This window comes from Astatotilapia calliptera, chromosome 17 (assembly GCF_964374335.1).
Source record: "Astatotilapia calliptera chromosome 17, fAstCal68.1, whole genome shotgun sequence".
Classification (NCBI taxonomy): Eukaryota; Metazoa; Chordata; class Actinopteri; order Cichliformes; family Cichlidae; genus Astatotilapia; species Astatotilapia calliptera.
In genome coordinates this window covers 18,945,393-18,962,303 of record NC_137438.1, presented here as the reverse complement: position 1 = coordinate 18,962,303, position 16,911 = coordinate 18,945,393, and the positions used below count along the sequence as shown (strand labels likewise).

Below are 16,911 nucleotides of genomic sequence, written 5' to 3'. Positions count from 1 at the left end.
GGTTAGAGGACTGTGTCAGATGTCTGAGAGTGATTTGATTTTGTTCTTTTTGATGAGCTTCTAATTTTTGTTGTCATCATTTTGTTTTTAATAACTTGATATTGGAAGTAGCTTTGCTTTCTCTTTAAGTTTAGTTTTTAATTGTAAACAGAACCTGCTTTTTCATGTGGACTTTTTAAACATTATTATTATTGTTACTTCCCCACATTACCGGGTCCCACGCTAACAAAAGACTCTTTTTTTTTTCTTCCATATACAACTTAGTTGAGGTAAGTGTGTTTGTTTGTTTGTTTTTAATTCAGGTGTCCTATGGCTTCTTATTTTTATGGACAATTTTGCTGTGTTCAAAATTTGTCGTAGTTTAGGGTGAAGAATGTAGGTGTCTGTCACAAAACGGCTGTGTGTAGGCAGGAGAGGACCCAAATGCAAAACTCACCGAGATGGAACGTGAACTCAAAAGCACAGCTTTATTGCTGAAAACAAGGCCAAACGATACAAAACTAAACTTGGAAAACTAATAATAAATCGTACGCGGGGGGGGGGGGGGGGGAAGGCTAATCATACACAGCTATGAGGGAGGACGCAACACTAACAAAGAGAAACACAGGGCTTAAATACACTGAGGGATAACGATGGAAATGAGACACAGAAGGAGAGCACAGCTGGGAGTAATTGGACTGGATAAGACAAGGGAAGCAAAACTAGAAACAATGACATGAGACACATACCTTCAAAGTAGAACAGTAAACACACAAACTAAACTCTAGACATGTAAACTTGACTAGACTGGGGAGACAGAACATAGGGACCTGGAACATGGGAGAGAAAGGCACAGTAGACATAAGACAGAACACAGGGGAACCATCACACAAAACCTAAGAACTAAACCCGTGACAGCCGTAATTGAAACCTAGGGAAATGACAATAATCAAAATGGTACAACCAAGGACTCAGAAAATTATATAAATATATATATATACACTGTAAAAACTGTGATTTTGGTTAATTAGTATCTAATAGGAAAGTAATAGTAACTATTACTCAGTAAAAACATGTATGTGGTGTTTTAATTAAATCTAAACAAAATTAAACATTTTTGAGATGTTCAGTTATTTAAATTTTCACAATTTTGTTTGGGGTCAATTAAGCAATAGTTTTGTTGAGCAGATTTAACAAAAATGTATGAGTACCGTGAAAAATGAAGAAATCTAATAGATTTAACCAATGAAAGCATTTTCATTTCAATCATTCTACACTTCTGCCCGTAGTCTGTTGTGCCATGTGCAGGACACACACGGTTCAGCAGTGGATGATCTCCATTTTGTCTGAGGTGAGATTATCTTAATTTGTTCGAATATACAACACGTTTTAAACAATAACGTATAGCAGTTTTAAGTTAAAGTTCTAAACAGTATGATACGTCAAAATTTGATTAATAATGACCACTGTAATGACAGTATCGTATTTTTACGCAAAATAGCACGAAGTGGACTGTTAGCATAAGATCACTTTCCAAGCTTTTGTGGCTGTGTTACTTCAGAGCTTTGACTAACCACATGTTTTATCATATTAAAACATATATTAATGATGTATTTCGATGGGCTGTAACCTCCCTCATTTACATCACTCAGTGATGTAGTTAAAAAAAATTGTGCGGGATTTTGTCAGTCACAGTTTTTTGAAGCTTTTGTCTCCACGCAGTGTTTTTCAGTTGTGGTAATTAAGCTAAAGTGGCTCACTCCAGCAACATAACTGGTTTACATTTTCATGCTGTCGGAGCCCTGTGACTTTAGTGCAGGCACAGCTCACATAGAGGGATGATGCGAGTTTTCAGGTAAACTTGGTTGGTGTATCAGGCTACGTCCACACGTACCCGAGTATTTTTGAAAACTGAGATTTTTCTATGCGTTTGGACCTTTCGTTTTATATGTGAACCTCACCTTTAAAAATTTTAGTATTAATTCAAATTTGTCTTTAACAATTTGTGTGTGTAAAATTTTTACTTCAGAGAGTGTGATTGTTATTAATGTTGTCTGCTTTTCAGTTGCTGGAAGATCCCTCAACCTAAATTCAGCTGATCAGTATGTAGACTATGAATTTTAAATAGGTTGTGATGGATGATTGTATTGAATTAAACTACTAGTTTTGAAATTGAAGCAGAAGAAATTGACTAAGTTGACCCTATTTAATATAAGTTAACTCTGCCCATTTACATTTTATTCTAGGTTGAACGAGATAGAGCTCCATGTAATCACTGATGACCAAATCGAGAAGTTGGTTCTTCCATCAGGGATCCCACCAACAGAAAAGGAGCTGCAAAGTGTTGTGAAGGATACCTTTGGGATTTCAAACGACTTCAGTATTTTAAACCAAAATTTCAGGACTACTTCACTATTCGCAGAAGTGACCAGATAAAAGACAAAGACACTGATCAACTGTCAGCTGACTATGACTCATCATCCAATCCAGTTGTATCCAATGCAGACTCTGCTGCAACCACTTCTCGGGACACCATTATTCTCAAAAGGCAGAACTTTGTGAGACCTGGCCAAAGCTGTTCCCTATTCCACAGTCAGCATGCAAAACTGAAATGTAACTGGAAAGAGCCACTGAGGAGTATAAAGAGAATGGAAATCTTCTACTTTTCCAAAGTAAAGACGGACCTTCTTGAGGAGTTGGCTGAAACTGTATTTCTAAGTATGACCTATTCTTCCTATTATATTATTATTATTATTATTATTATTATTATTATTATTATTATTATTATTATTATTATTATTCCAAGCACTAGTGAAGAATTTCAGTGCATGCAATCTAAATTAATCAGAAAAATGTTATATTATAAATTTTGTATACATTTTATATTCCACAATAAAAACAATTACTGTTTGAATGTTCTCTTTGTGAAATTGATTCATTTTACTCAGAAAAGTTAAATTAATTTGATTTTCTCTTACTATTCAGTCATTATTTATAAAGTTTAATTGGAAAATTATTGAATCCAATTTGAGTTTTACTTAAACACAAAAGGTTTTCATTTCTTTGTAATGGATATTTTAGTCATTTTTTTACTAAACCTTTGCCAGATTGTTAGTAAATTCAAAGTAATTTTTCCTCAGATATTAATTTAAAATGAATTAATTTTTTGTTACAATTATGCAATTTTAACCTTCAATTTGAGATTTTGTCCCTAAAGCCAACACATATTTACAAGTGAATGTATATATTGTAATATATCTATATCATGGTTAAAGCACTTCTGGATGGATGCAAACTGCATTTCATTGCCCTGTACCTGTGACATGTGCAATGACAATAAAGTTGAATTCTATTCTATTCTAAACTGAAGGATTCAGATGTGGAGCTGCTCTCTGATCTAGCCAAAAATCCACACTGCAGACTAGAGTGTATGAGGTCAGTAGAGGGTGTACTCCATCTTTGCTTCAGAAGTATTGTGCTAAAGAAAGTTAGTATGAAAGCAAAACTCCTGTGTTTTCTGTAAAACTTTTCAGTGCCTGCTTGATTCATTGAAGATGTAAGAGGAGACAGACGACATTCGACCAGTCAGATGAGCCAAAAATCTTTTTGTGATCAGGTGTTTAAGTTCTGTGAAGATAATTAGTGTTGTGTTCATGTCTACAAGAAATAAAGCTGGATTCTAACTGACAGCCATACAATTTGAATCAAACTCTCCAATCTGATCTCACATATTTTTGTATTCATTTTAACACCAGATTAGCTTCATCTTCGTGACAGGTCTGAGATCAATTTGACTGAAGCAGAGAAATTAACTGGGTGCTATTTAAGAGTACATTTATTAGCATGCAGAACGGAAGCTCTGCTACTATTTTATATATATTTTATATATTAAAAAAATTATATATATTTTATATATATTTGTCCTTCTCTTAGGGGTTTCATCCAGATAACTTCAGGGACAGTCTCTGTTTATTAAAAAGTGATGCAGAAATAGATGAGATGTTCATGAAAACACAGAGAGCCATCACTAAAGTGTTGGTACAGTAATAAAGTAAGTATAAAGTATAAGTATAAAGTTTCTAGTTCTGCATATTAAGTCCAAAACTGAGAGGAAGGCACGCAGCTGCTCCACCACAACCAAGTCCCTGCTGCTCTTTTTGCTGGATTTCCTGCAACACTGACTGACTGACAGCTGCTGAAGAGAGCCTCTGTAAACACTCATTTATCATCTCTGTTCTTTTATCCTTTGTTCTACAGCTGGAAGTGAAGTTACCAGGGCTAAGAAAGGACAGCAGCAGCTTGTGTTTGGGGAGATGTTCCAACTGGTCATTGTTACTGGGAAGTGGAGTGAAAAGCAGAGTTTAATCCAGCAGTGACTGACAGAGGAATGAGAAGCAGTTCAGATGACTGTTAGTGCTGCAGAGTGAACTGCTGTGGGAACAGCTCTGCTGTCAGACACAGCAGAGTCCACCATCATTCCTGTGTCTCCCTCAGCAGTATGTCTGGACTGCTCTGCTGCTGCTCTGTCCTTCTACACACTATCTGCAGACACACACTGACTCCACCCCCTCTGCTCCATATTCACCTGCATTTTATTTCATCTATTTTATTCATTTAAGTATTCTTTAAAAAAGTCTCTGCAGAATATTTCTGTTTATGACACAACACTGAGAATCAGTGTGCTTTGAACTAGTGTAGGCTGTGGTTGTGGTTGTAGTGTTTTGAGCTGCAGCTTCACCCTGTGGAATGATGGGGAACTGTGGGGAATATTCAGTTTATACTTCAGAGCTTGTACAGTGGTGTGAAAAAGTGTTTGCCATTGCTTTTTCACATGGGGCCATGTAGATTTGAAAATTTTCCCCCCTTAATAATACACACCTTCATTTAGAAACTCATTTTGTGTTTACTTGTGTTATCTCCATCCATCCATTCGCTTCCACTTATCCTTTTCAGGGTTGCGGGGGCGCTGGAGCCTATCCAAGCTGCCTTAGGGCGAGAGGCAGGGTACACCCTGGACAGGTTGCCAGTCTTTTGCAGGGCTAACACATGAACAGAGACAACCATTTGCACTCACATTCACCCCCACATTCACAATTTAGTGTTTCTAATTAACCCAACCCCACTGTTATGTTTGTCTAATATTTAAATTTGTTTAACAATCTGAAACATTTAAATGGACAAATATCCAAAAAGATTAGAAAATCAAATATGCAAACACTTGTTCATACTACTGAATTTGCAGATTGTCATTCCTGTCAGTGCAGGATTATTTAGATTTTCATTTTATTTTTCCAATTAGTTTTTATCTATAGTCTCTATAAATATGACAACAGCTCTACCAGCAAGTTGAGCAGTGAAACAGTAAGATTCACAGCAGAAGAAAAGGACAGTATGAAAGCTGGCTTTTTTCATATTTAAAAATTTATACGATGTCAACTGTTTTATAACAGGAAATAAATAGTTATAATATTGTCATGGTTACCTGTTGCCTCTTTACTCACAGTTTACTAACACATAATCAGATGTGCCCATTATATTTGTTCATCTTAATGTTTAATTTTTGTACCATCATCAGTTTTACTTGTAAATTCTGATGCTGTGATAATATGTATTAACAATATGCTAAGAAAAATGATTTAATTTTGAATAGTAATGATTATTTAATGATTTTCTTTTGGGAAACGTTATCAAAAATGACTCAACAGTCACTACTGCAAACCCTGAATCTGAATTTGAAAAAAAAAAGTGACATTATAAATATTTGTGACTTTGTTAAACACATCAATGTGAAAAAAGCCTGAGAGCCATAAATGTTTGTCAGAAGAAAATTGTATATAGTGTGATCAGCTTCATGAAATGTGTTCTTTTATTGATCACTAAGCAAATGTCTATGTGACTTTTGACATGAACTCTTGTGTGATAAACAACTAACAGCTTCCTCTTTTCTAAGAACATACAGTCTTACAAAAGGGGAACCTCAGCTCTGAGTTCTTAGAATAAGTCCTCTGTCAGGAATAATTGGTAGAGATGAATATTTACAGCTCCTGTGCCAAGTGCATAAATACACGTAGCTCTTTCACTTTGAAGTTGCAGATATTGACTATATGAAGCTTCGGGTGTTTCAGTAATTTTACAAACAACCTACACAGGTAAAAATCCTTTTGAGAAAACAAGATTACCAAATGTCATTAATAACCTCTTACAGACAGGTCTGACCTGTCTGTAAGAGGTTCCTATTTTTGTGGCTTTTATGAGCTGGAAGCCCAAATTATGTACAAATAAACAACTAAGTCCTTAAAATCATTTAAGTTGTGGGCCCTGAGTCTATAATCTATGAAAGTTTTTTTGAATGGAATTATGGAAATAAATATACTTTTCCATGATATTCTAATTTTTTGGAAAGGCTCTGTTATTCCATTGTCTTTGCGCATGCTGGTATTGTCTGTTGTCGACTGTGTTCTGAGAGCAAAGAAATAATTAGAGCCCAATTCCTTGTACTTGTGCACATAGTTGGTCAAAAAGTAATAATTGTATATATTAAAATAAGTAAGAAAATTTATGTTTTGCTAAATTATTTTATTATTGTAACAAAGCTTTTTGGCAATACCCCTTTTTTTATTCATTTATTTATTCTGTTTATTTCCCCTTAAATTGAGCCTTATTTGTAAGGAAAACACATTTCTGGGATGAGCAGCGGAGATGAGTATGTGGGCCGTGCCCATGAATGACTTGACAAATCTCTGCCAAACATCTTGTTTTAAGCTTCTGGCAGCTGACAATCAGGTGATTAGCATGGACTCGGCTACAACTGTCAGTTGTTGTCTCCTCTAAGCATCCCACGTTTGACTGATCTGGATTGAGCTGGAGCCACAGAGCAACTTCAAGCTGGTGTTCCACAGCAGCATCTCCAAACTGAAGGTATTATTTGTATTATTATTTCATACTTTACACTCCTGGTGATGAAGCAAAGTCCAGACAGCCAGAGCTAGAGTTACCTTGTAGTCTCTTATAGTCACCTATATTATATTATATTATATTATATTATATTATATTATATTATATTATATTATATTATATTATATTACATTATCCATTTTCTTCTCCTTATCCAATTTAGGGTTGTGGGGAAACTGCCATAGGGCAAGAAGCGGGATACACTCTGCACAGGTCATCGGTCTGTAGCAGGGGAACACAGACCAACCATTCACACTTACATCTACAACACCTACAGCCAATTAAAATCACCAGTGAACCCAACAAGCGCGTGTTTGGACTGTTGGAGGAAACCAGAGTACCCGGAGAGGACCCAGCCAGACTCCACACAGAAATATCAGCCATGATGGTGGATTATATGATATAATATGATATGATAAATACATTCTGGGATCAGGCTAGTGACTGAAAAATTACAATTTTATTGCAGTCATTTAAAGTAAAACGATGTTCTGGGTAAACGATTTGTTGCATTATTGCTAACATAGGTTTTTATAAATGTAATTCTATTAATCGCTAAACAAAATAATGGCGAAGATGACTGAAATCATTCTAATAGTATTGAGATTAATTTGAGCGCTGATATTCTTAAGGACGAATCCTCGTCTCCTCTCCACGCCTTCTCTCCTCCCCTTCGTCTCTCTCTTCATCCTCGCCAGCCTTCATCCTCCACCTGAAGCTGATGTGGACACAAACACTATTCTTCCTTTGATATCAGAGGGAGAGAGTCCTCTGCTTTTGCTCGCATCTAACGCGGTTGGAGAACGACTCTTCGTTTTTCGGCCAGGCCGCTTTAGGGCACGGCAGGGCGGAGAAGGAGCGACGCGGGGTTCGGTGCCGGAGCGGGTCTGCGGAGCTCTGGCAGCGGCTGCTTAATGAAGGAAAGAGCCGCGGGCTGATTACAGCACCGAGACAAGCTGCAGGAGGAAATCCGAGGAGCTGATTCTTTCAGAGTGAGCTGCAAAGGAGCATTCACCATGTTTCTGTCCGTGTGTCTAATATGGACACAGCTGCTGCTCACAGGTAAGCGCCTGCTGTGTGTTACTTCACAGTGATCCTGTTTCGGTGATTAAATATGTTTCTACAGTCCAGCCTGTAAACATGCGCGCAGATGGTGCTCACATCTCCTCTAATGTGCGGTTTGCTTGTTTGATAGCTGGCTGAAGGTCTTCCAGATAAAATAAGAAAGAAAAACTGCTAGCGTCCTTAATAGGATTTTACCCAGTGCAGGTGATGTTATATCAACTGCAAATACATAGTTTAAGTCCTTAAGCTGACATTCCTCAGAAGAAGTGCTTAAGTCTTCCACAGCATGTGTGCTGTACACATGTAGAGGAACAAAAACATAGAAAAGACTTTTAAATATTGTCTGTACAGAAGTGTTGAATATAGATGACTCTATTGCTGCAAATACTGCAAAAATAGGCTATGATAGAACCCATTTCCATTGCTGACTCATATAGTTTTCCAGTATTTTCTAGTGCAGATGCTATATCATTTTCACAGAGCAACATTTTAATAGTTTCTGTTTAATAATGTTAATCCCAGAATGACACACTGAAGTGGGGTACTGTGATTTTGAGCATAGCATTTTAAGACCTGTGCTTGAAAATTTTTTTTCCATTTAATAATTTCTGTATCAAAAGGATTGCATTTAAAAATATTCCATTTCTATAATCGAGTCATCTGAAGCTGCGGCAGAAGGTGCTGGCATCCTCACTGCACCTTCCCGGCTGTTTTAATGACGCAGTTCCTGAGCAAAGTCTCAAAATTGAATCTAGGTCAGAGTAAACCACCAGACTGTGTCCCCACAAACCTGGGCTCCTAATTGGCAGCTGGACAGCTGCTGTGTTTTACACATGAGGTTGTATAGAAATTCAAGAAGATCGATGGCTCCCACACTGCAGGGATTCACTTTTACCTGTGCACCACAGACGGATGCATTTCAGTATTGCTACATGATATGACTGGTAGAAGCAGGTGCTGGGCTGGAAACAAGCGCACAGCTGAAGAATAAGATCAGCTACTGGCTCACTGCAGGGCTCCATTTTTACCAGGCTGAGGTAAAACTGGAGCTCTGCAGTAAGTGAGCTGTGGAGCATTTTCCTCTGTTGTGAGGTTGTTTTGGCACAAATGCTGCCCTTTTTGGCATGCATATGTAAGTGCTTTTCTTTTTTGTAAACTAGAAACTTCTCGGTTCAGATTCCTCCAAGTACAGTTAGGTTCCTGCTGTTTAAAGACAAGTTTTTAATTTGGCTAAAAATGTATCATTGCTCCTTTGATTTGGCTCCATACGAGCATCCCTTTGACTTTTCTGTCTGACAACGGGCATGAAGCCTCCTGGGGGAAAAGAAAGCTCCTAAACAGGAAGAAGATTGCACTTTTGTTTTCCTGGAAGCTGCTTTTAGATTTCCCCAGGCAGGTGAAATGGATGCTGCTGGAACGACTGGAATAACTCTAATAAAAGGTAGAGGGAAATGGGTTTGCTTTTTGAAGTAGGTTAAGAGTTTCATAGGAAAGGTTTGGTGTTCTTCGTTGGGTTTCTCCAAATTTGAGAATGGATTTAGGAAAGGTCTAACCAGAAGAAGGGGACTCAATCGGGATCCAGAAATTTCTGAAAGGATTCTTTACCAATACAAGAGAGTGGGCATGATTAAATAAGAATGACAGAAGAAGAAAATATTACAGACAAATCCAGATCCAGATATTCGTCTTGTTCCAGGGACTTAGCTCATTCATGTTCTGAAAAGAATTTTACTGCCTTAAAAATTGTAAAGAGTCCTGATTCTGCATCACTGCTTGGATGTAAACAAAGATGGCAATAACATTGATATCTCACACCTTGAATGGGATTACTATGAAGCTTTTAAGGCAAAGAAAACTAAAAGTAAGCACTTTTGAAACATCTTGACATAGGAACACTGAGATCTCCTGAGACGCTGGTATTGTGCGACCACGTTGGTTTGAGACTGATGGAGTTTTGACTATAGTGTGAGATCTGTAATCTTCATAATTTGATATTTGAGAGGTACATAGCTTTTTGCAGATTTGTGTACATCACCTGTTGGATGAGCACTTTTTTTGTCTTCCTTCTTTTGGCCCTTTCAGGGCAGATCAGTGTTTGGTGTCTGTTGATTTTGGCAGACTTTGACCACAAACAGTTGTGGTCTCTAAAGCTAATTGGAGCCTGTTGTGGCCTTCTTACAAGTATCTGATCAACAATATGACCTATATGCAGTGAAATTGTAGAATTTTATTTGGATGTTTTCCAACCTTCTAACCAATTTTGCTCACTTCGCTGATAACCTTGCATGGCACTCATCACAGATATGGTGACTAGGTCCAATAAAACATGATGGAGGCCCAAATGCTAAAGGTAAGGCTTCAAAATGCGGAGCTCAGAAACAAAAGGGTGATGTCACAGTGGCTACATCCATCTTTTCTATACAATCTGTGTTATAGACCCCAAATGTTCCAGTGGGTACATTCCTACCCGCTGCAGTGGGAGATTTTTTTTTTTTTTCAAGACAAACATTGGATGGAAATAAAGACAGAAGACAAACACGATACTTAACTTGAAACAGATTTATTTTACAGTAACAAGAAGTCAACATCCTTGTGTCCTTGTTTTTTCTCATTTAAACCTGTTAATGAATTTTAATAGTCATAACTTTAAACATCTCTCCTCCTCTCTCACACACGCGCATACTGAAGACTTTGCCCTTGCTCTAATTTGACCTGTGATTTGCTGGTAGTCTCATGGAAAAGAGGCAGAGCCGGCTCCTCTGTCCAATCCGAGCACAGCTCAACTCAGCATTGTGCATGGCAACCAGGAAGCTGTCACTAGGGAAAAAGATGCCAAACAGAGACGTGAAGAGCCATGTCAGCTTCCCGGACGCCTGAAAGGCCTGCTTCAGTTTTTCATTTCAGCTGAGACCTGATTTATTGTTGCAGCTTCCTGTTGCTGTTAATGTTTTACAGCAAAATTCAACATGTTTCTTTTATTTTTAATGAAACCTACTTTCAGACATGTATTTTCCAGATAAAATTGAGACTATATCAGGTCTCTGTTCCTGGTTTCTGTCTGCATTTGTTGACTCACAGAAAACAGGTTTTTGGCACCGATACAGCAGAGAAAAATAATGTTTGCAGACCGACAGCAGTCGGAGGACACCTTCTTTTCCGTGTCTTTGCTGCCAGAACAAACATTGGAGTCTAGCAGACGGCCGGACGAACAGTCTGTCAGCTCAGGCTGAAGCTGCAGGAGAAATTTCCAGCATCATCTGCTCACTCCTCCTCCTGCAGACAGTGAAAATAACATAAGTGATGCAAGCTAGCGTTATAGCTAGGCAGCAGAAAAACCTAACAAATTGACTTTAATAAATAAAAAGATGGACAATACACAAGTCTATCGCTGTGAATATACAGAGTTTCATGCACTTGGCCTCTTGTGTTGGTTAGACATGATTAGTCATATTAAAGTTTAATTCTTGAGACTGATGGTGAATTATGCAGTGTTCGTATTTATCACAGATGGGTGGGTTCAGTCAGTGCACAGGGGTTTCCTCTCAGCCTGCCTGCAGACTCATGAAAGTCTCTGTCCTGCCCAATGAGCTGGGATGGCAGAGGTAGACAGATGGGATCTCCTGCACTCATTTTGTCTGCTGCTTTCTCTTCATCTCTGTGAGAGATACTGAATGTGATGTGTTGGAGAACGACATGATGAAAGATAAGAGGCATGAGGAGGAGGACACAGCAGAGGATTTTTACAAGAAATAGATTTTTGAACTGTAAAGCCTTTGTGCACGTCTTCTTTCTCAAGTCTCGAGTGAAAAGCTTTGGATAAATGCCAGCACACAGATTACTTTGAAATTTTTTTTTATGAGTAATTAAAATCTACTAAAGAACTATTAACATTAATTTAAATTAGTTATTGTAAAATAACGCTCATTCTCTGAAATTATTTTAACTAGCAACTGATTTGACGCTTTCCTACTTCTGTGGACATTATCCACATCTTTACAATAAAAATAGAAAAAGTATTTTTATTTGTGAAGTCCAAAAAATTGCTCATCTAATTCCCACTTATGTCAAATGTGTCATGTTCATGGTTTTGCAATTAATAGTTTTGGTCTCTTTAGCTGATTTTATCCATCATAACAAATGTAAGGAGGTAATGTTTTTATAACTCACCTGTTTAAATCGCATTAACCTTTAAATTTGCATCATGGCAAAGTTGCATCGGGGCGATCAACTTTGGGAGTTGGGAGTTCGTCTTGTAATCGGAAGGTTGCCGGTTCGAGCCCCGGCTTGGACAATCTCGGTCGTTGTGTCCTTGGGCAAGACACTTCACCCGTTGCCTACTGGTGGTGGTCAAAGGGCCCGGTGGCGCCAGTGTCCGGCAGCCTCGCCTCTGTCAGTGCGCCCCAGGACAGCTGTGGCTACAATGTAGGTTGCCATCACCAGTGTGTGAATGTGTGTGTGAATGGGTGGATGACTGGATATGTAAAGCGCTTTGGGGTCCTTAGGGACTAGTAAAGCGCTATATAAATACAGGCCATTTACCATTTAAAGGCGTGGCTTTGTGACTGACAGGTGAAGTGTGACTCAGACGGCTGCTAGCTGAGTGCTAAGCTTTTCCAGCATTTTTAGTGCAATTATCTGACCAATAATATGTCTGCTGTCAGGTTAAATGCACTAACAGTCCATTCAAGAAGGTTGTGCTCCAGTTTATGTGAGTAAGGAGGATTTATTTTAGATGTTACTTAGTGCTACCTAGTAAGCTCTATTTGTGCATTGCACAGACCTGCTAGCATTAACGAATATGTTTGTTAATCTGGTCACTTCTGGCTCCAAAAAAAAAACAACATGGCGGGACCCAAAACACTAATGTTGAGGCTTCCAAACCAATGGATGAGGTATAGCTTTAGAAAAATACTTTAGTTTAAGACTATCCACCATCAGCCAGCAGGCCACAGCCAGGCTCCACCATCAGCCAGCAGGCCACAGCCAGGCTCCACCATCAGCCAGCAGGCCACAGCCAGGCTCCACCATCAGCCAGCAGGCCACAGCCAGGCTCCACCATCAGCCAGCAGGCCCAGCCAGGCTCCACCATCAGCCAGCAGGCCCAGCCAGGCTCCACCATCAGCCAGCAGGCCACAGCCAGGCTCCACCATCAGCCAGGCTCCACCATCAGCCAGCAGGCCCAGCCAGGCTCCACCATCAGCCAGCAGGCCTAGCCAGGCGCCATCATCAGAAATTCCGCTTCCGGGTCCCTCGTGGTGGCCGCCTCGTGCTCTCACTTCAGTATGCCACCCAAGAAAGAGGAGGTTGAGGACATTAAAACCTCCCTCGGAGCGCTGTGCGGAGACGTGGCCGCAGTCAGGGCGCAGCAGGAGCTGCTTCTGGAGGAGGTAAAACAGCTACGCCTCCAAAATGCCGAGAAGGACAGACGGATCATGGATCTCGAGCGGCGGGTGGATGAGCTGGAGCAGTACACCCGTACGAACGACGTGGTCCTCAGCGGTATTAAAATCAAGCCGCGCTCATATGCGCGCGCGGTGGCCGGGAACGTCGGGGAGCCCAGCGACGAGGAGACCCGCTTGGTGGAGCAACAGGTGGCGTCCTTCCTCCAAAGCAAGGGGATAGAGATGGACCTAGAGCACATAGAAGCATGTCACTCACTGCCCAGGAGGAGTGACAGACCGCCGGCCGTCATTATGAGATTTGTCAATCGGAAGAACAAGGTCGCACTGCTGAAACAAGGACGCAAACTGAAAGGCACGGACGTTTTCATTAATGAGCATCTGACACGAAAAAACGCAGACATCGCGAGGAAGGCAAGGCAACTGAAGAAGAACGGTAAAATACAACATACATGGGTAATAAATTGTAAGATTTTCATTAAGCTAAACGGGACACCAGAAGAGGCAAAAGTACTGATAGTGAGGAACATGGAGGATCTGGACAAGTATAACTGACACCAATGTATCAATTACACCAGGAAATGACATGGACACGTTGAAATCAATTCTTCAACAGAAAGTAATTGATCTAGATTGTGAATATAAGGAGCATAATATAATAGATCCAGAAATAGATTCTGAAAGTAACTTTCTCTCTACTTTTGTTAAAAATTTTAATTATTTCACTCAGGAACAATATGAAAAAGAAATTAACCTAGACGGGAAGCTCTCATTAATTCACTTTAACAGCAGAAGTATGTACTCTAATTTTGATTTCATTAAGGACTATTTGCAACAATTTTCTCGCCCCTTTAGTGTTATAGCCATCACTGAAACTTGGTTCAATGTCGATAAAGGAATAGATTTTTGTTTGAATGGATATGATTTAAAATACATGAATAGATTAAATAAGGCGGGCGGCGGGGTTGCTATATATGTTCATAACTCTATAAACTATAATGTTGTAACAACTATGTCTATGGCTATTGATGGAATTTTGGAATGTTTGACTATTGAGATTATGAATGACAAAAAGAGAAATGTTATAATAAGTTGCATATATCGGACACCCAGTTCAAGTATTGACACTTTTAATGAATGGATAGAAAAAACGTTTGCTTCGGTGAACCAAAAATTACTATTTATCTGTGGTGATTTTAACATTGATTTGCTAAATCCAACAAGGTTAAAAGCCATTGATGACTTTACTGACACAATGTACAGCTTATCACTATATCCAACAATAACAAAGCCAAGCAGAATAACTTCACATAGCGCCACTATTATTGACAATATTTTTACTAATGTCATGGATTTCCAAATTAATAGTGGCCTGCTTGTCTGTGATATAACTGACCACTTACCAGTTTTTACTTTGTGTGACTGTGATTTAAAAAAAATAGATACCAAGATCATGATAGCAAAGTGAACAATAAATGAAGAAGCAATTCATGCCTTCAATTTCGATTTAGCACAACAAGATTGGAGTTCGGTGTATGAAGAGTCAGATGTGGACAAGGCTTATGATAATTTTCTAGATATTTTTACTATGTGGTACAATAAACATTGTCCTGTAAACGAACACATGACAAAGAAAAAAAAGATAAAAAGTCCTTGGCTCACAAAAGGAATTATTAATGCTTGCAAAAAGAAAAACAATCTGTATAAACAGTTCATCAAAGTAAAAACAAAAGAAGTGGAACAAAGATATAAAGCATATAGAAATAAATTGACTGATATTATAAGAACGAGCAAACAACTTTATTATAGAAGAAGATTATATGAAAATAAAAACAATATAAAAGGAACTTGGGATGTGTTAAACAACTTAATTAAACAAGGATCTTCTGGAACATCATATCCTGAATATTTTACTGATGCAAATGGTGAAAATCACAACATGAGTAATATTGTCGATGGGTTCAATAAATTCTTCATAAATGTTGGCCCTGAACTAGCAGCGGACATCCCGTGTCATAAAAATGAAAATATCAGTAATATAAAATCAAATCCCTTTTCACTGTTCCTCTCAGCTACAAATGAGCAAGAAGTAATAAATATCACATTAAAATGTAAAAGTAAGTCTTCAATGGATTATCATGACATAAATATGTCTGTAGTTAAACAGGTTATTCTGAATATTGCTAGTCCCTTAACATATATCTGTAATTTATCATTTCAGTCTGGTTGTTTTCCAAAAAAAATGAAAATTGCGAAAGTAATACCACTATATAAAAGTAATGACAAACACAGTTTTACCAATTATAGGCCTATTTCTCTACTGCCTCAATTCTCAAAAATTCTAGAAAAACTTTTTAATTCAAGATTAGAAAAATTCCTTGAAAAACATCAAATAATAAATGTTGGTCAGTATGGTTTCAGAACGCAAAGAACCACTTCAATGGCGATAATTGAGGCAGTAGAAGAAATTACTGATACACTGGATAAAAATAAATATGCAGTTGGTATTTTTGTTGACCTCAAAAAGGCCTTCGACACAATCAATCACTCAATTTTACTGGATAAATTGGAAAGATATGGTATTCGAGGGAAAGCTGGTAACTGGTTAAAAAGTTACCTAACAGGTCGGGAACAATATGTTAGCATAGGGCATTACCATTCAGAGAAACTTGGTATTACATGTGGTGTTCCCCAAGGGTCAGTGTTGGGACCAAAACTTTTCAATGTATACATAAATGATATTTTTGATGTTTCTCAAGTACTTAAACTCATACTGTTCGCAGATGACACCAACATATTTTTCAGTAGCGATGATTATACTGATCTTGTAATGACCGTAAACAGGGAGCTAAAATTAATAAAAAAATTGATGGACATAAATAAATTATCATTAAATATAAATAAAACTAAAGCAATGTTTTTTGGTAATTTAAAATATAATGTAGAATTACCAATTATCATTGAAGGTGTACCAATTGATAATGTGAGTGAAAACAAATTTTTGGGAGTCGTAATTGATAATAAAATTTCATGGAAACCCCACGTCAGACACATAAAAACCAAAATTTCCAGAAGCCTCGCAGTTTTGAACAAAGTGAAACCATACCTTGATAAAGATGCACTTCGTACTCTGTACTGTACTCTGGTTCTTCCATATCTTACATATTGTGTGGAAGTGTGGGGAAACACATATAAAAATACAACTAATCCATTAGTCACAGTACAGAAACGAGCACTGCGTATTATTCACAAGGCTGGTTATCTAGATCATACTCACAAATTCTTTCTTCAGGCAAAGTTACTTAAATTCCAGGATCTGGTTAATTACAATACATCCATAATTTTGTATAAAGCTTTTACTAAACTTTTACCGGCAAATTTACAAACTAGATTTGAAATTCGAGAAAAGGTTTATAATGTGAGAGGCTTTGGAGAATTCAAATTACCCAGAACTCGAACAACCCGTAAAGGTTTTTGTGTGTCTGTATGTGGTGTGAAAATCTGGAACAGTCTG

At 38.1% G+C, this 16,911-nt stretch overlaps 1 protein-coding gene and 1 long non-coding RNA gene across 3 annotated transcripts in view; one reads left to right on the top strand and one right to left on the bottom strand.

Moving 5' to 3' along the window:
- The first annotated feature begins 7,376 nt into the window (after nt 1–7,376).
- ptprr (protein tyrosine phosphatase receptor type R) overlaps nt 7,377–16,911 on the top strand; it is a 38,097-nt gene continuing 28,562 nt past the window's right edge. Inside the window, exon 1 of one of the 2 annotated variants that reach the window (XM_026146958.2) lies at nt 7,377–7,995. In XM_026146958.2, the coding sequence (XP_026002743.2) occupies nt 7,950–7,995 (46 nt within the window). In that variant the 5' untranslated portion in view covers nt 7,377–7,949. Of the gene's footprint in view, nt 7,996–13,393; nt 13,834–16,911 lie in introns of those variants that run through there. The other variant, XM_080292030.1, reaches the window with a different exon arrangement.
- On the bottom strand, nt 10,543–13,533 carry LOC145421572 (uncharacterized). The gene is made up of 2 exons (XR_013902956.1): nt 12,166–13,533; nt 10,543–11,271 (listed from the first exon to the last, which is right to left on the bottom strand). It is a non-coding gene; the product is annotated as an uncharacterized LOC145421572 (long non-coding RNA).